This window comes from Sceloporus undulatus, chromosome 2, assembly GCF_019175285.1.
Source record: "Sceloporus undulatus isolate JIND9_A2432 ecotype Alabama chromosome 2, SceUnd_v1.1, whole genome shotgun sequence".
Classification (NCBI taxonomy): Eukaryota; Metazoa; Chordata; class Lepidosauria; order Squamata; family Phrynosomatidae; genus Sceloporus; species Sceloporus undulatus.
In genome coordinates this window covers 181182826-181209114 of record NC_056523.1, presented here as the reverse complement: position 1 = coordinate 181209114, position 26289 = coordinate 181182826, and the positions used below count along the sequence as shown (strand labels likewise).

Below are 26289 nucleotides of genomic sequence, written 5' to 3'. Positions count from 1 at the left end.
GTAAAACTACAAATCCAAAGATTCCATAGAATAGAACTACAGCATTTGAATTGATGCCCAACTGCATTATTTGTACAGTTTAGATGCATCCCAAGTTACTGTTGGATGGTAAGATGTTTCATGGAGAAGGCCACCCAAGTTTGGCTTCCTGTGAAGGGGGAAAGCAAGCACTGGAAATATACAGAGGCTTCTTTGGTGCACATGTGTATGATATTTACTTTAATTTGCAAATATACAAGCAGGGTGGGACCACATTTGCACGGAATGACATTCTGGCTTCTCAGAGAACATCGTGGGATGAAGTGCCAGTGCAAACCTCTTCCTCTAAGATAAACGCCAATGATTTGTTGAACTCAGGGAGAGGAGGCAAACTGTGGCCCTCCAGATGCTGTTGGGCTGCAACTCTTAGCACTCCCCACCATTGGCTATTGGAGGTGAGCAGGATAGCAGGGAGGTTCTTCTCCCTTGCTGTGCAAAGGCTGCTGCAGTTGCCATTGCTACCATCTTCCTGGTTCTCCACTCTTCCTCCTTCTCTACCAGATACATGGAAAGATGGAGCAGGGCAGGTGGCTTTTGGCCACTTGAATTGGCTTGGAACCCAGAAGCCTGGCCCTCCCCAAACCAGATGAGCTATATACCTGGAGTCAAAGAGATCTAGCCACATTCTTCTTATTTCTTGGTCACAATCTCAATTTATATGAATGACTAGTAAAGAAAGGTAAAGATAAAAGGTAGTCCCTTGACATGAATGTCTAGTCGTAACCGATTGTAGGGCAGTGCTCATCTCTGTTACTAAGCCAAAGAGCCAGCATTGTCCAAGGACTGCTCTGGTGGTCATGTGGCCAGCATATCTGCACCGAACGCTGTTATCTTCCCACTGAGAAGTGGTACCTATCTATCTACTTGCATTTGCATGCTTTTGAATTGCTAGATTGGCAGACACTGGGACTAGTGAAAGGAGCTCACCCCACCATGCAGCACTTGGACCTTGAACTGCCAAACTTCTGATCTTTGGATCATCAGAACTGGCATCTTAACCACTAAGCCACTGCATCCCTATTGCGGTGGTATAGTTATAGGATGTTTTTTTATTATTATTTTCATGTCTTCATCATCCATTTTAAAGTTATGTAAATAATCTGTAGTCATTTTTTCTTGTTTTCCTAATGTTGAGCTGTAGTCCTGCTTTTGTACTTTCTTTCCTGACTTTTCACAGTAGACATTCCAAGTCTTTGGCATGTTGTACATATAAATTAAACAGATAGGGTGCTAAAATGCAGCCTTGTCTGACCCTCTTGCCAGTTGGAAACAACTGTGTTTCTCCATATTATGTCCTGACAGTGACCTCTTGTTCTGAGTATAGGTCACACATCAGGACAATCAAATGTTGTGGCATACGCATTTCTTTTAGAGTGATTCATGTAAAAAGTCAAAGTCTCTGCTGCTATAATCCAGTGGTTCCCAAACTGTGGGGCAGGACCACGGGGGGGGAGGGGGAGAGGAAAAGACGGCTCAAGGGGGGCGGTGATATTTGGAGTCTCTGATCCTTCCTACCTCCTCCACTTTCCAAGCTTTTTCTGTCCTGGATGGGAAGAGAAAGGCAAGGAAGGTGCTTGGAGCCTCTGTCTGAAGAAGGAGGATTGCTATTTCTTTATAAAATGTTAAAATATAAATATACATGAATGTGTGAATGGAAATACAGTGGACTCTTGTTATAAGCTGGGGTTTGGTTCAAAGATCCCCTGTGGATAACCAAATGCTTGGATGCTCAAGTCCCATTAAATATAATAACATAGCAAAATGGTGTCCCTTATAAAAAATGGAAAATCAAGGTTTGATATTTGAAATTTATACTTTTTTTTTGAACATTTTCAAACCGTGGATGCTTGAATCCGTGTATAAAAAATATGTGTATAAGAAGGATGGACAGCACACTAAACAAGCATTTTTTTTATTCATGTATTATGTCTAGTGGCACATGTAGATATAAAAGGGGGGTCACAAGAGTAAAAAGTTTGAGAACCACTGCATCATCTATAAAGCACAAGCTGATTTTCTTCTGCAATTCTTTGGTGCATCCCATAAGCTAACTGTATTTTCAGTATGATCCCCAGTGCCTCTTCCTTTTATGAATCCAGATTAGACATTTGACATTTCTTGCTGTATATATTGTAAAAGTCTTTGTTGGAATATTTTGAGTATCACTTTGCTTGCGTGAGAGATTAATGCAGTAGTTCCATGGTTATTGTAGTCTCTAGTATCCCCTTTCTTGGGGACTGGAATGTAAATTGAGCATTTTCGATTTGTAGGCCATTGTTTTGTTTTCAATATTTTTTGGCAGATTTTAGTTAGAATTTGAATGTACAGTATTCTGTCTCTGTAGCTTGGAACACCTCTGTTGGTATGCTGTCTGTTCCTGGTGATTTATTTCTCCAAAAAATACAAGACGTCCCTACTTATCTGACAGATTAGGGACTAGAGTATTATCAGAAAGTGGAATTGGTTGAAAAGTGGACTCAGGGATTTTTTAGCTTGCAAATGCATTGTGGCTGCAGAAAATAAATAATATACTATACATAAATAATGTACTATTTACCACTTTTGAATGCACACAAAAGCTAATTAGCACACTCTATAGACATACAGTGAGAGAGAGAGAGAGATTTTTGTTGTTGATGTGGTGACTCAGCGCTTAAGACACATTTGATTGCAAGATCGGCAGGTTGGCAGTTCAAGGCCCAAGTGTTGCATGATGGAGTCAGCTCCCACCACTAGTCTCAGCTTCTGCCAACCTAGCAGTTTGAAAGCATGTAAAAGCACAAGTAGATAAATAGGAACCACTTTGCTGTGAAGGTTACAGTGTTCTGTGCAGTCATGCTTGCCACATGATCACAGAGTCAGTGCTTGCTCTTCGGATTAGTAATGGAAATGAGCACCGCTCCCTACAGTTGGACACAATTTGACAACCTCACCTTTACCTTTTGCATGTCAAATTCTTTCCGACTTATAGTGACCCTAAGGCAACCCTATCATCATTATTATTATTTTTTGGCAAATTCCTTCAGAATGGGTTTGCTGTTGCCATCCCCCAAGACAGAGAGGTTGTGACTTGCCCAAGGTTACCCAGTGGGTTACATGGCCAAGCTGGATTCAAACCCTGGTCTCCAGAGTTGTAATTCAACACTCAAACCACTATGCCACGCTAGCTCCCATGTACACACAAACAAAAGTAAAGTAAGCTTAACAAAAGCTTACCATTAATGCCTCTTTGCTGTATATTACTGTATACAGTACTTTATACATATATTTTATACTATACACTGTATTATAAACACAAATATTGTACAGTAATACTGTAAGAGACACACTGCCCACATTCTCAGAACCACCATGGACTGAACACACAAATGGTATGGGAGGAAACTTCCTAAAGCTGGCTCTTGGGTGCATAGCTTTGCAATCCCCTCCTTATCATGTTCTACAGTGCAAAAAAAAAAGCAAAGATAGTGTGCAGTCAGATGAAGGGAAAAGGCACCAAGCAGTGTTCACTTGGTTGCAATTGAGCCTCCATAGGAAGAAGAACTGATGATATTCTGCTGTTTCCACTCTTGCAAATTAAACAGATATAAGTTCTATTATTTCTTTTTTTAAATAATGTTTATTAAAGTGATTTTCATATCATTGATATTAAAGATATGACACATTACATAAACTATAGAAAACCATTCTCCAGTTTTTGTAAGTCATCTCAGGTGCAGAATCTCCAGTTTTGATGGGCCCAGGAAAAAAACTGTAGAAGAAAAAAAAATCCTCTTTCTCTTCCTTCTCCTTCTCCTCTTCCTTGTTTTTTCTCCTCCCTCTCCTTCCTTTTTCTCCTCTGTCTCCTCTTCCTCTTCCTCTTCCTCTTCTCTTTTTTCTTTTTTCTTCACTTCCCCTCCATCATCATTATCATCCACATCCTCATCATCCTCATCCTCACCATCTCCTGCCTTGTTCACAGTTGTGGATTTAACACATCTTAACAGGTGTTAAAGCAAAACATAGATTAAAAATTCACTCATACAAAAGTTTTAAAAAATAATAATTAAACCATCAATACATTTAAAAACAGTTAAAAATGTGGGCCAGGATGCTGTGTGGGATTTAGGTCTTTGTAAATGGATTTACATATGTGGGAAATAGAACTGGGCAGTTCTGTAACATCTGTATCCAGTAAAGGACTGCTGTTACATTACTATGCAGGGGTGCCAGCGTAGTAACTGCCTGATGAGTTCCCTGATGAGTTTCCAAAAAAGAAAGAAACAGTTATAGCCAATGGGTGCAAATACGATACCAATCCTGGCACATGGGGTGTGTGTGGAATAATAGATGGTCACAAACATCAAATAGCTTAGGACGCACTGCATTAGCCAATACAGCACATGATATAGTCCAAGAAAGTACGGCTTGTGTATGTCTCTGTGTGTGTTCTATCTCCTGAAATCAGTAGTTTCCCCAAGAATAATAAGTTTAACAGTGTCCTTGATCTTGAGGGAGAAGAAGGTGCTTTTCATCCTCTGAACTAGGGCCTTTATGAAATCTGCCACAGCCATTCATCTGCTCCATCATCTAATAACTTCCTTCCCTTCCTCCAAGCATAAGGGTTATTAACTTGGCAGAGATGAATTACAGCATCCAGGGCACCGGATGTGGCTGTTGCAGCCAGCCTTTGCTTAATGGGGAATAAACCAGAACAGGGACTAATTATGTCCAGGAGCCCAGGAGGAGGGGCAGAAGGCGGGCAAAGGACTATGCTCAACTCTTTCTACCTGATGATGCTTCAGGCCCTGCTGTTTGTTTGTTTGCTTGCTTGCTTGCTTGCTTGCTTTTAAAATAGGCTTCCTCCCTTTCTCCAAATACTATTCCTTGCAATAAGACTGGGGAATGTGTAGCCCTCCAAATATTGTTGGACTGCAACTCCTATGAGCCTTAGCCAGCATATAATCAATGGTGAGAGATGGTGGGGATCAAAGTGCAACATCTGGAGGAACATAAGTTCCTCAGTCCTATCCTGCATGTCACAAAGGGGGAAAATGGTAGGATAAACAGAAGAATGGTACTCAGTGCAGGTGAGAGAACCTTTGTTCTGTAGTCAGAATATGAGTGGTCCCCATCTGTTCTGCATAAGTCCAGGGTGTGCATGGCTGCAACAAAAACATACACACACACACAAACTTACTTTCTTACACTTCCAATTGGGAACAAACAGTATGGAAGGAAGCTTCCTAAAGCTGGCACTTGGGTGCATAGCTTTGCAATCCCCTCCTTACCATGTTCTATAGCAGGGGTAGGCAACCCTTTTGAGCCGGGGGCCGGGTTGCTGTCCCTCAGACAACTGGGGGGCCCGAAGCCAAAAAATAAATAATTAAATAATTTTTTAAAAATTAAATAAATAAATAAACCGGGACAAATGTAGGACAACATTTTCAAATGGAGGGCACTTTTTAAATAAAAAATGGAGGACACGCGAAAAAATTTGCTGATTTTTAAAAAAATGTTAAGATAAATGCATGTTTTTGAGGCTTCTATAGACAATTGCCCCACCATGCCCCTTGCGCAAGACACCAAAGGCCCCGGCGGCAATCGGCGGCAGGACCGGGCTGGGGCCGGTCCCAAGGCCTCGCCGGGCCGCATCCGGCCCGCGGGCCGCAGGTTGCCTACCCCTGTTCTATAGTGTAAAAAAATTAAAACCAAGTCCTTGGCTTCAACGATACCCACCCACTGTCTTGATTTGACAGGGACGGTCTAGATGAATCCTCTGGCTGCTTCTAAAATGTCCTGGTTTCTGAGTTCTTCTTCCACTTTTTCCCTTTGACTTTGGCTCACTTCAGTTGCAAACTGAGTTCAAAGTACAATAGTAGTTGGCACTCGGTGAACTCAGCCTGGGGGAGGATAGAGGATTCATCCGGTAGGATCAGGCAAAAGCAAACTGCGGCACCCTCTCCTAACTTGTGTGTCTGTTGTTGTTGTATGCCTTAAAGTCATTTCCAACTTATGGTGACCTTACAGCAAACCTTGGCAAGATTTGTTCAGATTCGGTTTGTCATTGCCATCCTCTGAGACTGAGATCCAAAACACACTGCAGAAACAATCCAGTTTGAAACCACTCTAACTGCCCTGGCTTGGTACGAGGGAATCCTGGGAATTGTAGTTTATAATGGCACCAGAGCTCTCTGACAGAGAAGGCTAAATGTCTCACAAAATGTCAGTTCTCAGAATTCTCTAGCATTCAGCCAGAGTAGTTAAAGCAGTCTCAAACTGGAATATTTCTGCAATGTGTTTTGGACCTGAGAGACAGAGTGACTTCCTGGCCAAGCTGGGATTCGAACCCTAGTCTCCCAGTGTCCTAGCCCAACGCTCAAACCACTACACAACCAGTACTTCCTCACCACTAACTTTTGTCATCTTTACCATACTTTGATATTGCTTAGCTCCACCTCTGAAATATTGCAGGGTATGGCTTCAACAACAGCTTTAAAGTCCAGCTGGCACAGCAACAGAGGAAACATGGGATATCAAGGAGGTGGTTACACCCATGACATTAGAGGCACAGCAATGCCCATGAAATCATCAGCCTCCTGAGGGTCAGATGGGTGGAGCACTGGCCTGGGATCTGAAACCAGTTTAACACTGGTTTCATAAAGACTCTGGAAAACAGGGTTTGAATCCCAACTCAGCCATGGAAATCCATTGAGTGACCTTGGGCAAGTCACACTCTCTCAGCCCCAGAGAAAAGCAAAGGCAAAGCCCCTCTGAACAAATCTTGCCAAGAAAACCACATGATAGGGTCATCTTAGGGTTGCCATAGTCAGAAATGACTTGAAGACACACAACAACAACTACAAACCTCTGATACAGATCATTGCAGTAATTAAGAAGGTGGTGAAATGTATCTAGCAATAACTCTAATCTTAAAAACAGGAGATTACAATAAAGAATATTCTTTATAGTGCATGGATAGAATTATATAGGAGGGTTACTGTGGATCTATAAAATGTCTGTGGAATCTTTCAGACGCCTAGTAATTTACTCATCTGCTTTCTTCTCCCTTCAGCTCAAAATCTTGTGATGGTAATGGAAGAGAAACAACTGAATAACAAATGATTTGTTATCTTAGTGGCTTGTTTTATCAACACAAAAAAGGGATTGTGTTGATTTGTGTTTTGTGTTTCTCACATGTTTGGGTGGTTTGAAAGATGAAACCCCCTAGCATTTTAACCTTCAGATCTGTGGATGAGAAACAATGCCTGAAACAATTCTTCAGTGCACATGCATGTGATATTTACTTTAATTCTGCAGTGCAGATGCACCCAAAGATTTCACTAGCCTGAAGCAGTTATGTTCATGTTCACCAAAAAATGATTTCATTTATATGCTGCCTTTTTCCCAGGGTGGGACCGAAGGCAGTTTCCAGACATAACAAATTAAAAACATTTACAATGAAAATTTTAAAACAATTAAAAAAACACATTAAACACTATAAAATCATTTGAAAATCATAGTTTAAAAAAAAACAGATAAAACATGCATTTAAATAAGAACCTTCCCTGCTTAACCATTAAACGCTTGCTTATATAAAAATGTCTTTGCTTGCCAGTAAAGGGAAAGCAGGGAGAGGGCAAGCCTAGCCTCTTGCGGACAGGAGAACAACTGATTTGAACACATGGTGTTTCCCTAGAAAACTGATAGTTCCATAGAATTCAAAAATATAGGCCCCATTCAAAGAGGCCAAAATAAAGCTGCTTGGAGGTATGCTGTTTAAATGATGCATGTGTACTAAGAGTCCAGAAGCTGTGCCAAAGCCACGATCCAGTCCTAAGGACTGGAGGGCAGCTTTGGTGCAGCGTCCAGACTTTTAGGATGCATGCATCATTTAAACAGCATACCTCCAAGCAGCTTTATTTTGGCCTGTCTGTATGGGGCCATAGTCATTTTAGCTTTGTAGCACCTTTGAGAACAACTGAAAGAAAGTAGTTGGCAACATGAGCTTTCATAGACTTATGTATCTGAGGAAATAGACTGAAGTCTATGAAAGCTTATGCCGCCAACTTCTTTCTTTCAGTTAATCTCAAAGGGGCTACAAGATCTCACTACATACTGTTAGTTCCATAGAAGCAGTCCAGATTTCTTTCTGCCAGCTTCAGTCCTTCACACTACACAATTATATCACTATGGTTCTGCTTTAACTGCTGTGGGTCCATCCTTGGAAACCTGGGGTCTGTGGTTTGGGGAGGTATTTGAAATTCTCTGGCAGAGAATTGTAGAGCCAGTAAATCTACTGATCCCAGGATCCAGAAATGGCAGTTGAGATGAAGTGGAGTAAAAGTGCTAAACATTGTGTTGAGTTAAATAGACTTTTGTTTTATTTTGGTACAATTCGGTGACTAGCCAGACGGTGGCACACTCTGACTTACAACAAAGGGGTACAGAGGTCTCTTGATAGTTGCAAAGAACTGTCAAATGATTCTCTGCCTTTGCCTAAGTTACTTTAACAATGTCAATGCTAGCAATAAATTTCTATTAACACAATTAACACAAAGACACTTAACACAATTAGCATCTCTCCAGTTCCACATATTTAAGAGCAGTGTTCTTGAAGTAGGAATAGTATTCTTTCTGTGAAAACAAGAGTATAATTCACCTAGGAAAAAATAGCTAAAAGGGGGGATTTTGTTGTGTTAGACAGGTGTTATATATACACAAAATTGTACCACATTTATCTTTTGGAACTCCATTCTTGTTACAAAAATGCATAAGTTGGTTTGTTGCTGTTGTATGCCTCCAAGTTGTTTCCGATTTATGGCAGTCCTAAAGTGAACCTATCACATGGTGCTGGGTTTTTGTTTTTGTTTTGGTGTGTGTGTGTGCAAGATTTGTTCAAAGAGGGTTTGCCATGGTCTTCCTGAGAGAGTGTGATGTGCCCAAGCTCCCTCAGTCAGTTTCCATTATTGAGCATGTATTTGAACTCTAATCTCCCCGAGTCTTAGTTCAACAAACAAATCCTTACCATCCTGGATCAGAAGTTGATAATGGAACAAAAATTCAGCACCCCAAAAATCTAGTTACTTTGGTTTCCCCCATATATATATATATATATATATATATATATATATATATATGCACGCTTCCAGTCCTTTATGCTGTACTCCTGCCTTGAGCCACAGGGATGGGCGGGATATAAATAAATAAATAAATATTCTTATTCTTATCCTTATTATTTATAGGCTGCAGACAAGGCATATGAAAAAGAGATAGGGATTCCTCTGGTGTTTAAAAGCTTGCCAGGAAAACAACACCTGCTGAAATTCTCTCTTTTACACAACTGTTGATGGTGCAGGTCTCTCCGTCTTTCTTCATTTAGCCTCCCTGTGTGGCAGCAAAAATAGGATATTGAAGGTGACAGCCAATTGTTTTGGAAATAAAACCTCTGAAGTCAAGAGGAAGATGTGGGAAGGCTTACTAAGATTTCCAGAGGTCAGGTCTATAAAAATATATTTATATCTAAGCCAGCTGCAGTTTTGGATCCTTTTTGGCACAGAATCCTGATCTACCTACTCACTTTTTAAAAAGTTGTAGCAGACTTGTTGTGCATAGGAGTAAAGTTTTAAATTGGCTTGATATGAATATCAGTATGCAAAATGATCTTGTAGCACCGTTGAGATTGTGTGAAAGATATTGTAGCATTGGCTTTCATAGGGGGAAAAAACCAAAGAGTCTAATGCTGCAATGTCTTTCGCTCAGTTAATCTCAAAGGTGCTACAAGATTCCTTTGCATACCGATATTCCAGACTAACTAGTTTATCCCATCGCTTTTAAATTCATTTTACCTCTATCTTAATTCGGGCAGCATCCTAATTTTATCAGAGACTTTTTGACACCTAATTTGCTGCCCAAATACATCCTAGCTCCATCCCCACTTCCAGAGCCGCTCCTCCTGGCTCTTTTCAGATCTGGGAGTTTTCCGTCTTGAGAAAATGGCCAGCAGGGAAGCGAGGATAGACCTGGGTAGTATTCAGGTGGCAAATTGGGTGGCAAAACCCACCTGATAATATCAGGATGCTGCCCGAATTAAGGTTTAAACCGGATAGCGGTAAGCAAATGGAAACACCATGGGATAGGCTCCTAATACAACTATGACCCGGAACAGACTGGCAATTTGAGCCAGCCTGGGGCCAATTTTAGGGCTTGGGAGAGCGGAGCATCCGCACACTCCTGAGTCCTACCATGTGCCACTGGTGCCATCTTGGCATGCCCCCATACAGACAGGTCACGCAAGAATGACATCTGCGTGGTGCAGCACCCAAACAGCACCGTACTATGTAGATGTCATCAGCATGCATGAGCACGTCAATGGTGCCTCACACTCTTTTTAGGGCTTCCCTTTTTAGGGCTTTTTAGGGCTTCTAGAGGCCATGCAGTTTAGTTGCTGTGGCCTCTGTTGGGGGCAGAAAGAGGCAGCATCTTGCCACCCCTTTCTCCCCGTCTGTTGAGCCCCTATGTCTCTAGACTGATATAAGTGTAAAAGAACTCTTGTATTTTAAATACACACACACACACACACACACCTTTACTCTTACTCTGTTTTTTATATGGGGAAGACTGTTTTTTCATTTATGTAGACTTGCTTATATACCATCAAAATACAATTTTCTGCATTGTATTTCTGTATTTTATGAATTTTATGCACTTTATTTTATATTTGGTTTATAACCATAAATCGATGATTGATTGATTGTATTGACTCCAAAGAAGTTTACAAAGCTGATTAAATGTTAATAAAGTACAGTTACCATCATTTAATTTAATTCATCAAGTTCTTTTTGTTTGTTTGTTTTATTTCATTTTTTAGTAAGGGAAAGAGTATCATACAGACATGCCCTTACTTAAAGCTTAATCTTGTTATTAGATTAGGCCATGAAGGACTCTTCACAATAGCCACTGCTGCTATAGCTGCAGCCACGTACTTTCTGTCTGTATCTAGACCTTTGGCTTCTCTACTTGAACTGGGAGGTTCTGGACTGGGAAGGCAAGAAGGAGGGCAGATTAATCCCTAGGGAGGGAAAGGGTGTGGGTCTCCTGAGTGGTATCAGCACTTCCTTTGGAGATTGGACAGGGGAAGCAGCAAGAACAATTGTTGTTGGTGTTGTTGTCATTTCCTACCTTTAAGTCATTTCTGACTTATGGAGACCCTAACAAGAGCCTCTTATGGGGTTGTTAAAAAGGTGCTTCCCTTTCCCTTCCTCTGTTTGTAGTCTGATGATATATTTAGCCTTCTCTGTCAGACAGCTCTGGTGCCCTACAAAACTACAAATCCCAGGATTCCATAGCATTGAACCCTGGCAGTTAAAGTGGTGTGAAACTCAATTATTGCTGCAGTGCAGATGCAGCCTCAGTTGTCTTGTGCCTGAATGTTAATTGGGTGGTAATCATCAACTACTTGCCTAGTTGTTCATGGTGAGTATTTCATCACGGCAACCAGGGAATTTTGTAAACTAGGTTCTTTCACCCTTTTAAAGTCATCAGGGTGAGAGAAATGATAGACTGCTTTGATCTTTTTGGAAAAGCGGTATATAAATAAAAATTATTATTATTATTATTATTAGATACAGAGATACACAGGTTCAGTATCTCTTATCCAAAATGCTTGAGACTAGAAGTGTTTTAGATGTTGGATAAGGGATATCTTGGAGATGGGACCCAAGTCTAAAAACAAAATTCATGTTTCACCTTGTACACATAGCCTGAAGGTAATTTTATATACAGTGCGCCCGCGTTTTACTCGGGCATGCCATACGCGGCTTTCAGCATATGCTGAAAGCTGTGCCAGAATAGCCCCTCATGTGCTCCAGAAGAACTAATGGGGTGCATGCTCATGGCACTCGCGCGCCACTGTGCACCACAGGTGCGAGCCCTATTACTTCCAATGGCGCTCCAGCATACGGATCCCCACGTAAGGGAGAGCCCACTGTAATATTTTTTAATACTTTGTGCATGAAACAACGTTTGTGTACACTGAACCAGTACACTGAACTATCAGAAAGCAAACTGTCTCAATCATTTATGAAACATGTTTTGGGTTTTGGAGTATTTTGGATTTTGGGATAAGGAAGACTCAACCTGTATAGGCAAATGGGCATGTAATGCAGTTGGGTAATAATTGCAGGAAACAAATTTAGGAGACTATATAAAGATACATTCCCAAAAAAAAAATGGCTTAGATACTCAGATTTAATAAAAGACCAGCAAGGAGTCTTGGTGTTTAATACTCATGAAGAACTGAACCAATCAGGGAGTAACTGCCATTGGTACCTATTTAGACAACTTAAAGAGAGATGGAAGCTTGACATGGCAGATGTGGGAATAGCAAAAGAAAAAACAGCCTGGGAAGAACTATTGAGTAAAGTGAATAGGAAGGCAATTACGAAATTTTATGAGCTGATCCTTTCATGGAATACTGAAGAAGAGCCTATCAAACATAGTATGATCAAATGGGCTCAAAATGTAGGCCATAACATTTTGTATAAAAACTGGGAATACATCTGGAACAGGGGGCTAAAATATACTGCTAATCAGGACCTGAAAGAAAATGTATTCAAAATGGTTTACAGATGGCATCTTTCCCCTCATAAAATTTCTCTGATCTATAAGAAAGTTAGTCCTATATGTTGGAAATGTCAAAAAACCACAGGAACTTACTACCACATGTGGTGGACCTGTGAGATTGCAAAAAAATATTGGATATGTGTATATGAAATAATTGCGAAAGAGTTAAAGATTTCAATACCTTTCTCCCCGGAAATGTGCTTATTAGGGATGTTTGAAGACACTGCACCTGTGAGATACCGAAGATTACTATTCTACCTATTCACATGTGCAAGAATTGTCTTTGCTAGCTTCTGGAAACAGAACTCCGCCCCTTCAATAGAGAAATGGTTAATGAAAACTTTCGAAATGGCGGAGTTGGATAGAATGACCTCTTGGACCAAAGGGAAAAGTGAAGAACAAGCAATAGAACAATGGTTACCATTTAAGGATTATATTAAGAGAAGATGGCAAAATATTTTGCTAGTCTGATTAAAAATCATGCACCACTGGGAGATGGGACTAAATAAGCGTTTCCATATCTAAGTTGCTCTGGGAGCAGAATATATTCTTCTTTGGAAGTTAATTAGTGTAATAGAAGGGATTTTTTCCCCTCTCTTTCTTTTTACTGTTTTTATTTAATATATGAATTATGGAAACAAATATACTTTGTTAAAAGTAGAAGCTCTATTGTAAATACAAAGGAGCAATCTGTCTATACCGGAGCGGGGACATATGGAAAGTCATTTAAAATTTATATATTGTATAAGATAGAGAGGAGTTTGCATAGCAACAGTCTATTTAAATAAAATTATAACTAAACTATAGTGAGACGCCCCAAAAAGAGACGAGAAAGCGTAAAGGTACACTCTTCTTAGAATTACTCCTTGGGAAGTCTCATACTCACTTTTTGTTTGGAGATCAATGTCTTAAAGGAAAAATGGAAATAAGACATAACATAAGAATTTAATATCGAAAGATGAAGTTAACTGAGTAATAGGAAGCACCTTTATGTTAAATGTTATTTTAGTCATGTCAAGGAACTATTTGTTTTGTCAATGTGAAATATGTTGTTTGTATATAAGGTTACACGCTTCAATGTATAATGTGTATAATGTTGTATGAATGTTTTTGTGTTTGTTTGAAAACGAAAATAAAAATTAAAAAAAAAATAAAGATACTTTTTTGTATTTGACAGAACCATTTCAAAACGAATTTGCAGCAAGCTAGCTGCAGAACTGGAGTTGTACAAATAATATTGCACAGGAGTCAGTATTCACATTGTTGAAATGCAGAGACTTTTTGATTAGTAAGGACAGTGACATTACATTTCACTTACACTGGGGGTATTCCTTCTGAGCCTATCTGTTTTGAGCTGGAGGGGAGAGGATGCAGAATGGTTTTGTTTTTGTTGTTCTTGTTGTTGTTTGTTTTGTTTTGCAACAATACATCATTATGAAATATCACTGTTGCAGCACAAGATACTCTAGGGTGATGTGGTCTTAAATCTGCAGTTAAAACCCATTAACTTTACAAAAGACTCATTCCTGCAGGAGATGAAAACTGACAGAACTCATTTGTTGTCTCTGAGATGAGCTATTTCTGTTTAATGTTGGGAAAAGAAGCTCCTTGATTTGATGATTCTTTCTGTACATGCTATTTCCATTCCCCCTCTTTCTCATGCAATCTCAGGCCTCTCCACCCAAAGTCCAGCATGCTAACTAGTACATTGTCCTTTGCCAGCTCACTGTTTTAAGACTGTTACCTTGTCCTAGTAAGTTGAGCATTAATTTTACAATGTACTGCAGCTCTTTGCTGTTTGTATCATTCATAATGACTAACAACAAATCTATGAAAGGTACAAGCACCAAAGACATAGTTTAGTATAGTTTAGTTCTGTACCAGCATCCGGGCATAAGGGACAACACCTTTTGTAAATTAATATATATCTTCTATATAAATAAAAATGTAAATGTTCATTTGTTCAAAATCTTAAATCTCTGAAATTTGTTCACTGATTGCTTTGAAATTTTGACACAACGTTCCATTCGAATACACACGTTTTTATATACCTAATATGTTGTTATATACAGTCGGCCCTTCTTATACACGGATTTTTTATACACGGATTCAAGCATACACGGTTTGAAAATGTTCCAGAAAAGTATAAATTTACCTTGATTTTCCATTTTTTATAAGGGACACTATTTTGCTATGTCTTTATATTTAATGGGACTTGAGCATACACGGATTTTGTTATACACGGGGGATCTTGGAACCAAACCCCAGCGTATAACAAGGGTCCACTGTATAGATGTCACACCTTTGACAGGTAAAAATATGGGTTTTGAAAAACAGTGCCATCTGTTGGACGTAACAGCAACACACCCCAAAACATATGCCATTTCAGTTTAAGAGACTGCAATTCCCAATTTGATTGGTGTTTGCAATCACCATCAATAAAACTCAGGGCCAACTTTTAGAATTCTGTGGTTTAGATCTAGACATGGATTGCTTCTCACATGGATATGTTACGTATTGTAGAGTTGGCAAACCAAACAATCTCTATATCTACACAGACAATGGAACAACAAAAAATATTTTATACCCACAAGCATTGTGAAATTAAATATTTTAGAAATGTGCACTTTCTCTTTTCTTTCTTTTCCATTTAACCAGATTGAACCACAGCAACGCATGGCCGGGTACAGCTAGTATATAATAAAATAAAGAAAGGATAATAGTGATGATAGAAAGATTCTCAGAAGTTTGAGTGCTGTTGCTGCCAGCACTGATTCATGGACTTGAGCAATATAATGAGAGTGTTTGCACCCCTCTTTGTAGCTCATCTACCCTATTTCTTTCTCATTTCTTTCTCTCAGGACAGGCATCACCAAGCAACATCAGAGTGTAGTTGGCAATATTATTAATGAGGAAGAGCAGACAAGCTAGGAATTGCTTCAGCAGTTTGCTTTTGTCTGAGCCTGTGTTTTTACCTGAGAGAAAACCTCTCTAGGAATCTCTAGGTCCGCTAGTGCAACTCTGTGATCAACATCTGTCAGACATTAACCACAGAACTGTGCTGGGGGAGCTGCAAATGCCTAGTGGTGTGTTCTCTCTAGGAATCTCTAGATCCTTCAGTGTCACTTTTGGTTAAAGTTGACCCTAGAGTTGTGCTGAAAGACCTAGATATTCTTAAAGAGAACATATTAATAAAATTGGTGAATAATCAAATCAGTAAAAGTCAAAGCCGCAATTGTGGAGGGGCAAGTGTATTATGTACATCATGAGGTGACTGAGAATGGTATTGTCATGTTTAGTTCTCTCTTCTCCTTCACAACAAATATAGTCACTTACTCCCTACCATGAGGTCATCCTATTGTACCCATCTTTTCCCTTGCTAAAATGGAAATCTGTCATATTGCAAGAAAGTGCCTTATCTCTACAGTGTAGATAGCCCCGAAAGCCCATGTGAAAATAAAAACCAGTTTGTCTTAAAGCTGCTGTCACATTTCTCCTCCACCACCCTTCCTGCTTTCTATCCAGATCTTTCAGAGTTTAACACCCATCGACCCCTAACGAATAGTGGTGAATGCTGGGAGTTGTCATCCAAAATATCTAGCGAGCACCAGGTTAAAGTGAGGAGGGGGGAAAGGAGTGGGCTGTTTTGCGCTTGTGTTAGAATGATCAAGCAGTCAGATTCCAAATAAGAGGAAAGTGCTTCCCAGCCATGGCCAGGCATGTCTCCAAACCCTTTAAGCACTATCTAGTTAGGAGGAAGGGCAGCCCTGCCCAGGGCTTGCATGGGTTTATGGACCATACATGACATATCCCCTGTCATGTCAACCCAGTTCTCTTGCAACCCCACTTTTTGCAGCTGCTGATAACTTGGTAAACCCCAGGCTCTCTCTTCCTCTGCTCTGCCTTTCCTCTCCAACACTCTCTTTTAGGAGATTTTATGCCTTCAGCAGGAAATGCAACTGGGTGGCTATTCCCTGCTTCAGGAGGGTAAGGGAAAGGGGCTGGGAAAAATCTCTGGGAAAAAGAGGGAGGGAAGAAGAGGAAGGAAGGGAGGGAGAGAGAGAAGAGAAAGAAAAAGGGAGGGTGTGCTTCTGCTCACAGCCCAGAGAGCTCAGGCTTAGTTTCCCTGTTGCTTCTCAGTTCTTGCCTGCCAGCAAGGATAAGGGAAAGTGCCTTGAGATGGAGGCCAGCTCAGGGTCTGCCTCTACCAGCTTTGAGGAGTGCTGAGATGCCAGCTCCCAAGGCAGGGCATAAGGCCGCCAAGGAATCAGGATCATGAAGGTAAGCTTGGAAAAAATCCTTGGGGACTTTCCCCTCTGTTTCTTTTTTGCTTTGTCTTTTGACACCCTGTGCTGTCTTTAGGGACAGCTGGTTAGGATGGACAGCCCTGCCCTTGGCTGCATTGGTAGGGAAAGCTTTTCTCTTTCTTTTTAGGCAGGGGAAGGAGAGGCAGGAGGTTTGGGGTTTTGGTTAGGATGTATTTTCAGATGAGGCATTGGAAGGGATGAATGGGCTTTGGGGGAGAAGGAGGAGCCAGAGTCCAAAAAGGAACTTTTCCAAAGCTTAGCATGAGAGAGACAGTGCAGTTGTGCCGACTGGAGTTGAGATGGGAAGATGGCTCTTTTGGGGCTCAAGGAACCATTGCACACCTGGTTTCTGCTACAATTTTGGGACTTTATTTTAATATAGCAGGAGTTTGGACTGGATGGCCCTTGGGGTCTCTTCCAATTCTAGGATTCTATGAACAATATTTTAAAAATTGTTCAAGCTGCCCAACATGGTTCTGTAGGGCATTAGCTGCTCGTTCCCCATCTCATATGCAGAAATTGTGCAACTCTGATGCTGGATTGCAATACCCACCATTGGTTTTGCTGGTTGGAAGGATGGGAATTGCAGTCCAGCAGCCTTTGATGGTCCATGTGTTACCCATGCCTGACATAAGTGCAGCTATACTAGATCTGACCATGAATTCATTTGGCCAGGAATCTGCCTTCTAAGCCTGTCCAGAGAGCTTCCTTCAGGAAGACTGATAGAGTTTGTAACTGTTTGAAGGACAGGACAACCATACAAACTGCTGATGGTCTGTGCTGCTGACCATGCCAGCTGAGAAATCTGAGAGCTGCTGTCTGAAAAGGTAACGTTTTTGAATACTGTATCAGGAGTGCAGTGTTTTGAAATGCAAGAGCTCAACCGACCAGTCTCCATAGCCATGTGCCTCAAAGGGGCCGGGAGAATCCAAAAATACAGGCTGCTATGATGGCCCATATCAACAAATCAATTCTAGCAGTGTTCATCTCCACTAGGAGTGTGTCTTTTGTAATGCTAATAGCTCTTAACTGACCATTCAGGGCCACCTTAGTATATTTTGTGTTACATCAAGAATAGCTCAAAAGAATCCATTATCAATGGTAAACTTCACTTCATCCCAACCTCCTGCCCAGCTACTCTTAAGTCTGCAACTAGGCTTAAACGAAATCCACTGTTGCTACCATTGCCCCTAATTATGAAAAAGTCCAAGTGCTCTGTACCTGTAGCCCCTACCTCCACTATGCTATGTGTAGGATATCTAAGCATCCTATTATATCTAAGATATCTAAGCCACAATATTTAAAACATTGTGGAAGATGAGCTTAGGTTAACTAAGTGATGGGTGGTCACCTTTTCTTAGCCATTCCCATTGTGACAGTAATCTATGCAGAATATCCCAATATAGATTTGATGAATGATCAGTACACTTCTCCATCTCTGCGCCTTTGTTGCTCAGCTTATATCAGGCCTGGCTGGGGAACGTGTGGCCCTCCAGAAAGGGTTAGGCTGAAGCTCCTACTGTCAGCTCCTGCCAGTGTAGCAAGTGGTGAGGAATTTCAGGAGCCGAAATCCAACCAGGAGTGATGCACATTCCCTACTTCTGCTGTAACTGAATGGAAGGGAGAAGGATTCTGCAGCTGCAAACTACTGTTGTGTGTTGTGTGCTTTCTTCCAAATTGTTTCTGATTTATGGCAACCCTATCACAGGGCTTTCTTGTCATGATGTGTTGGAAGAGTTGTCTTTGCCTTCCTCTGATGCTGAGAGAGTGTGACTTGCCCAAGGTCACCCAGTGGGCTTTCCATGGCCAAGCAGAGATTCAAACCCTGGTCTTAGAGTCTTACTCAGAGACACAACACTGGCTCTTGAGAACTAATTACCGAATCAAAGAGTTCAGCCTTGCAGATAAATCTGCTGAACTGAGTAGCCCAGAGATTTTTCTTCATTCGTTTGTTTGCTGAGTCCCAAACCCAGGCAGGAGTCTCATGGTCACAAGCCCTCTGGAGCAGCAGCTGCTCTTTTGTTTTATCACAGGGTTATGCAAAGAGTGAGAGCCTGGGTGGTTTGAGTGTTGGATGAGGACGCTGGGAGACCAGAGTTCAAATCTCTGCTTGGCCAGGGAAACCCACATGGTGACTTTGAGCAAGTCATACTTTCTCAGCCTCAGAGAATGGCAAAGGCAAACCCCCGCTGAAAAAATCTTGCCATGAAAACCCTGTGAAAGGGTCACCTTAGGGTCATCATTATTTGGAAGCTGTTTGAAGGCACATAGCAACAGGCAAAGAGTGGTCCTGGAGCCACATGTAGTTTCCAGGATGTCTCCCCCCCCCATGTAGCCTTCAACCCCTCTGGACTACCAAGACCACACATTTTATGGTTAAAATCAAAGAGTGAACTGCATCTCAAGGAAGGCTCCAAGCAGCTTCACCTTTTAAACACGTTGCCAAACTCCAGCAGTGTTTTAATATTTTAAAAATCCAGTTTTCAAAAAGCCATTTTGGGGTGCATTTTTGTTTGTTTCAGTTTTGACAATCCAAGTAGCTCCTGGCCCCCAGACTGATTCCTGCCTTAATGTTAACTTGCCTGCCTGCCTTGCCCTCTGGCCTGGAGAAGATGAGCAAGTAGCCCGGAGAGTGTGTGGAGGAGGATGAGCAGCAGCAAAACATCAGTGGTCAGCAATGGGAGACGAGTAGGAGGATGAAGGTCATTGAAAGTCTCTCACCTACAATGATGACGTTGTTGTTGTTGTTAGCTGCCCTCAGGTGACACTGTGTATGAGACATCTCCAAGCCCTCCCACCCCCATCCTTCATTGCCCTACTTAGGTCCTGTAGATTCAGACCCATGGCCTCCCTGATTGAGTCTGTACATCTTACACAGGATCTTCCTCTTTTTTTACTGCCTTCTATCTTTCCTAGCATTATCATCTTTTCCAGTGACTCCTATCTTCTCATGATGTGGCCAAAGTACAATAGCCTCAGTTTAATCATCTTGGCTTCCAAGGAGAGTTCAGGCCTGTTCTATTCAAGGACTCATTTGTTTGTCTTTTTGTCAGTCCATGGTCTCCTCAGCATCCTTCTCCAACATCACATCTCAAATGAGTTAATTTGCTTCTTGTCTGCTTTCCTCACTAACTCTTGTACTCCTACATGGTGATGAGGTTGCATTCGTACATGGTGCACAGTTGTATATCTTTACTCTTCAGGATCTTGTGTAGTTCTTTCATAGCTGCCCTTCCCATTCATAGCCCTCATCTGATTTCTTGGCTGCAGTCTCCATTCTGATCAATGTTTGATCCTAGGTATGGGAACTCTTTAACTATTTTGATTTCCTCATTGCCTAGGTTGAATTTATGTAGAACCTCATTGGTCATTATTTTTGTTTTCTTTATGTCCAACAATAAGCCTCCCTTTGCATTTCCTTCCTTGAAAATCCTTAATAATTGCTCCAAATATGAGCATGACCAAATTATTGTTCTGGACTACAACTGCAATCATCCCCTACTATGCTGGTGAGTGACCATGCTGGCTGGTGGGATGATTCAAGTTGCAGCCTAAAAAGTAACTTTGCCACCCTCTGGGTGACTCTACCTGCAGCAGGCCTTTCCCCTTTCCATATGTACTTACCTGTTTGATTTCTGATACTTCAATGGCCTGAAAGGAAAGCATAACAGAATCCAACTCTCCTTCAGTTTACCACAAAATCTTGGCCTGCTTGCTTTCAGTGGATTCACACTTTCCAAAAGCAATAGGTTGTTTACCTAACCTGCATCCTCTTTCACATCATGTGTGTGTGCACCTTCAAGGCACTTGTCGATTTATAAGGATTCCATGAATTTCATGGGTTTTCTTAAGAAAGGGATATCCAGAAGTGGTTTTGCTAGTTCTTTCTTCTAAAATATAGCCTGCAGCACTTAGTACGTATTGTTGGTCTCCCATCCATGGACTAACCAGACTTGATCCTATTTAGCTTTCAGAATCAGATGGGATCTGGAACCCTTAGGCTGCCAACACTGGTCATCAATAAAAGGAAAATGAGTTTTTTGCTTGTGTTGCTGCTCTGATGTTTCCACCAGGGGTAGTGAAAACACTGCTTGTGCCATGGGGAGTTCATCCTCCCTTTTTGTGGGGTGGGATAATGATGGCTAGTAGAAAATTAGGGACTGACAGCTCTTCCAATAAAACAGTGTGACTGGTAGTTCGGTGGGAAATCTGCATCAAGTTGGATAGCTTCTATGAACCTCAGACTAAAGCCTGGAGTTGATCCACTCACTCATTGCTGTCAGAGCCACCAATTGACACTGATGACCATGGGAACAAACTGGGTGGGATGGAGGGAAAGAGGCTTTTTGGAGTTTTTCAAAAATCAAAGTAAGACCTAGAGTGCATCCACACTGCAGAGCTATTTCAGTTTAATAGCACTTTAAGCATCACGCCTATGGAATGCTGGGATTTGAGGGTTTGGTCAGGTAGTTCTTTAACATTCTCTGTTAGAGAACTCAAGTGTTGTAGATGAATGGTGTGGACTAGAGTTGTCTAGCATAGAGAGCTCTAGTTCCCTCCATTCATCTACAACACTAGAATTCTCTAACAGAAAATGTTTGTGTTTCCCTCCCCCAAACTACAAATCCCAAGATTCCAAAGGATGAAGCCATGGCAGTGAAAGTGGTATCAAACTTCTGTAACTGCCATATGGATACACATTTGGTCTTTCAATTCATGCTCAAAGATGCAACAGTTGGCAAGGGTATGTGTGGACAGTGGTTTATGGCCATAGTTATGAAACTTTGCCATCCAGATGTTTTAGTTTTGACCTCCCAGACACTGTAGCAGTAGTATAGCCAATAGTAAAAAAATCTAAAGAGTTGTAGTCCCAAAGAAATAGAGAACCACATTTTCACCAAAGCGAGGTACTATATACAATATGACCCCCTCCCCTGGATATCTGCTGGACTAATACCCACGGTTTCATTTATTCATATCCAAAAAATATGTCTTTCCAGGCATTTTCTATGTTCCTCAGCATGATTCTATGGTATGCTTCCAGTGGAAATTGACAATAGAGTCTCACAGAAAGATCTAGGAATGGCTAGAGAGGTGCTCTCTCTAGGAATCTCTAGGTCCTCCAGCATGATTCTATGGTCAATGTCTTCCAGATGTCATTCAGTTCAATAGTGCTCACTATTATCCATGGTTTTGTGTTTCCATGATCAATCTAGGAGTGTAGCCCCACAGATAGAAGGGATGTACTGTACTTTACCAGCAAGGTCATAGCAGCATCTGTTACTGGCAGATGAGGGCATTTGTGCAATAATGGCAAGGAAGGTATTGCTTCTCCTTTAGCCCTTCTGCACCTTCCGACATAAAAGGAAATATTTTTGTTTTGTTTTTTAAATGAAGGGAAAACTTGAAAGGTATCTAACAATGTGGGGTGTTTTCAGCTCGTCATGTGGCAAGAAATCTTTGAAACCTGTAGTTGGATGTTTCCTCCAACCTGATGCCCTCTAGATGAATTTGACTGCAGTGCCTATAATCTCTTACCACAGATTATGTTGAGTGGAGCTTATGATACTTGTTTTCCCAAACATCTGAAGGATTCCAAGCTGGGAAAGAGTGGGCTTCACATTATAACTTGAAGCATGTCTCAATCCATATGAACCAGAATGGTGGGCGCTTCCAAAACATTTGAGTCCTCTATTTACACAACCTTTAGGGTCAATTACAGCAAAAGCTGCACATTTTCACAGGGATGTCAGAGAAGAGATGAACAATGTATTTCCCATGAAGCTCCTTGTATCTCCAGATGCACTTATATACGAGCCAGACTGATTGTGAGGGACGATGTAAACCTTTGAATTCAGCCTTGTAGCTAAGCATTGAGAACCAGCATAGCATAGTGGTTTGAGTGTTGACTATGACTCTGGAAACTAGGGTTCGATTCCCAGCTCGGTCATGAAACCCATTGGATGGCTTTGGGCAAGTCACATGCTCTCAGCCTCACGGAAAGGCAATGGCAAACCTCCTCTGATCAAATCTTGCACAAGAAAACCCCATGACAGGTTCACCTTAGGGTTGCCATAAGTCAGAAATAACTTGAAGGCACCCAACAACAACAAAGCATTAGCCAAGTCAGGAATTCTGTGCAGTGACTAAACAGACTCAGAGAAAAGGGATGAAGCATCCCTCCCTGCTCTGTACCTGTCATTGAGATACACCTTTTCCCCCCTCTTCTCCCACTCCCTGGCAAGCTAGTGTGTATGTGTGTTTGCAGGCAAATAACTTTAATGGGCTTGTTTACAAGGCTGCTCTAATTGTTTTCAGCACTACCAATAAGAAGCGCATGATCCCTCAGTTCCATGTACAAAAAAAAGCAAAAGTGTCACGGCAGTGAAATTGCAGCACCCTAGGCTAGTTGCCAGGTGAACATGACTATGATGGGCAGGCACATGGGCCAGGGCATAGACAATAAACTGGTCAGGGGGATGAGCTCCCATTGATAACAATGTGCTCTTGCCCCATTCATGGAAGCATATGGGAGCATAAGGGCAGTCTGTATGACTTCTCATGGTGCTCAGCATTGGGTGAACCAACTAGTCACAGGACAACAGACTGCTCCAGGCCCCAGGAAGAATGTCTGTCTTGTATATCTAATCTACTGATCAAATTTATGTGTGCATTTCTTGAATAACTGTCTTCTGTCTCTTTTGAAAGGACAGTTTTCAAAATTGTGTTGCTGCAGGTCCTAAGCTGTGCTGCCAGTCTTGGCTTGCTTGCTTGGAAGGGAACATGAAGTTTTCCTAGGAAGCTCTATTATTTCCTCCTTGTCCTGGCTGATTTACTGAAAAGTCTACACTGGTCAAGTTTCACTTTTATTTAAAGTTGAAAATGATGGAGGTTGTGTGTGTGTGTGTTTTAATGCTATGGTTGTTTATCAGCTCCATCTGATTTAGGAGGCAACGTGTTGCTGGTGTTCTTGTTACAGAGTTGAGAGAGTGAACAATGCAAGTAATTTTAGTTTTGATTATTACAGATTAAGATCTTTATGTGAAGAGAGGAGTTGTGTCTGCCTTTGCCATGGATCAGTTTTATATCAATGGTCAATAACATATCCACAGGGCAGGATAACACTGTTAAAGTTAATGGTCATTTTAAAATATTGTATCTAAGCATAACCAGTTGAAGTAACCTGCTTGGTGCAGCTTAAAAATCCTTTAGTCTCCTACTCACATCCCTTAGTAGGGATCCCTCTTTCTTGCCCTTCTATATTTTCTTTCTCACCTGTTGTCTGCCCAGTCACCCACCTATCCTGCTGTTCTTTATCAACCCAGTGCTCTTTTTTCTTACACTCTGTTCCTTCTCTTTCTCCCTACCCTTTTCTTGCTCACTGGTCTTCCTTTTCCTTTCCCCAAGTGCTTTGAGTGTTGCACCAGAGTTTGATTCCCTGATTGGCCAAGAAAACCCCATGATAGGTTTGCCTTAGAATCACCATAGGTAAGAAATGACTTGAAAGCATACCACAACAACAAAGTGCTTGTTCAGCTTTTCCTTTCACTCACTCTCCTACCCACCCAGCTCTTTACCAGATAAGAAGATTCACTCTCTTTCATTCTGTCTCTCTCAACTCTTTGAAGATTTGGGGAGCCCAGCAAAGAGAAAGCCTACATATTGTTGTCCCTGTCATGCTGCTGGTCCACGTGAAGCTGTCTAGAAGCCTCTAGAGAAATGACTGTGTCCTGCCTGACTGCAGTTTCTCTTATGGTCCTTAGGGATGTCTGTCACCTAGTGACTGAAGATGGAACTGCAAGCCAGAAGGCTAAATTAAGTACAGTAATCAATTTAGAAAGCCAAATAATCCAAAGGCGCACACCTGTAGGGCCCACTTAGTGTGCGTGCCAAGTTACAGCGTCTAGGTTTCATCATCTTGGAGTTATGTCAAAGACACATGCATGGACACACACGCCTTTATTAGTGTAGATTAGTTACATTTATGTCCTGTCTTTTCACCAGTTAGTGGAAGATTATACTAGGTTCCCCTGCACACTCTTTATCCTCAGAACAACACTTACCCTTTGAATAGGCCTCACTGACAGAGAATGACTGGCCCAGCATCATTCAGTGAGTTTCATGGCTTGTTGGGGATTTCAATCTGGATCTCCTAATTTCAGTCCAACACTGCACTGAGATGAGATTGAGACCCCCGTGAGATGAGCTCCACTATCATTGAACAAATTTTTCTACTAATTTCTGGAATGAAGAGGTGAGCAGAGAGAACTTGTGAGATACAGACCTTCTGTATTGCTCTGGTCTCCTGCTACATTTGGTTCTTCTCTGCAGGAACTGGACAAGTAATCTCCACCAGTGCAACAACAACAGCATTGTCCTCAAGTGTCCACCTTTAATTTTTCTAAAGGAAATGAAGAGCTGGCCATCATTCTTGACCATGCTTGGGTGGGAGAAGGGAAAAACCTGCTTTCTAGCTCTGACATTTGGGGTTCACTGCATGGGGAAAGGTGAAAGATGGCAAGTGGCCCATTTGGCATGTCACTGACTACATGGACACACCAAATCTACACTCCATTCTAATGAAGTTATGAAAGCCTTTGGGACCTAGTAATCCAAATCTATGCAAGTGCTTGGTTTTGAAACTGCTTTATCTTGTTAAATTGTTTAATATGTGTTCAGTCTTAAGTTATTCTCTACTGTTTTAGTTTTTGTATTCTTTAAAATTGATTTTAATCTCATGCTGCCATAAGATCTTATGATGCAGGGTGTGACAGAAATCTTTTACATAATGAATGAATTAATGAATGGCATTTTGTCAGTTCTCTCTCTCTCTCTCTCTGCGAAGAGAGAAAGAGAAAGGGAGGGGCAGATGGTCTCATACACACTTATCAAAAGGCCAGCTGCTGGACTGTGTCATTTGATCACACTGAAGTTCACTTTGCAAACATTTCAGCCATAGACGAATCCAGTGGTAAGTCAGAATATCATGATGGAAAAGGAGTCAACAAGGGTAAGTGAGTGTACGTGAGTGTACAAGAAAAGAGATTTCACCTAAACATTAGGAAAGACTTCTCTATTGTAAGGACTGTTTGACTGTGGAACGGACTGCCTTGGAGGGTGGTAGACTCTGCATGTTTGGAGGTCTTTAAAAGCAGAGGTTGAATGAGAATATTTCACGAATGCCATAGTTATGTATTCCTGTATGGTAGGGAGTTGGACTAGGTGGCCCTTATGGTCCCTCCCAGCTCTAAAATTCCATGATTCTACTGCCCCCCCCCCTTGTGTCCCTGTTGGCATTTCTTCCCATAGATCCTGCCTTCCCCAACTAACACTGTATCGG

At 41.4% G+C, this 26289-nt stretch overlaps 1 protein-coding gene across 3 annotated transcripts in view; it reads left to right on the top strand.

The window, feature by feature from the left end:
- The window catches only part of TNS2 (tensin 2), a 156137-nt gene that overhangs the window by 20999 nt on the left and 108849 nt on the right, over nucleotides 1–26289 (top strand). Inside the window, exons 1-2 of one of the 3 annotated variants that reach the window (XM_042455684.1) lie at nucleotides 16522–16629; nucleotides 16783–16923. The exons of 1 other annotated variant lie outside the window; for it this stretch is intronic. In XM_042455684.1, coding sequence (XP_042311618.1) covers nucleotides 16918–16923 — 6 coding nt within the window. In that variant the 5' untranslated portion in view covers nucleotides 16522–16629; nucleotides 16783–16917. Of the gene's footprint in view, nucleotides 1–16521; nucleotides 16630–16741; nucleotides 16924–26289 lie in introns of those variants that run through there. One more of the 3 variants, XM_042455683.1, reaches the window with a different exon arrangement.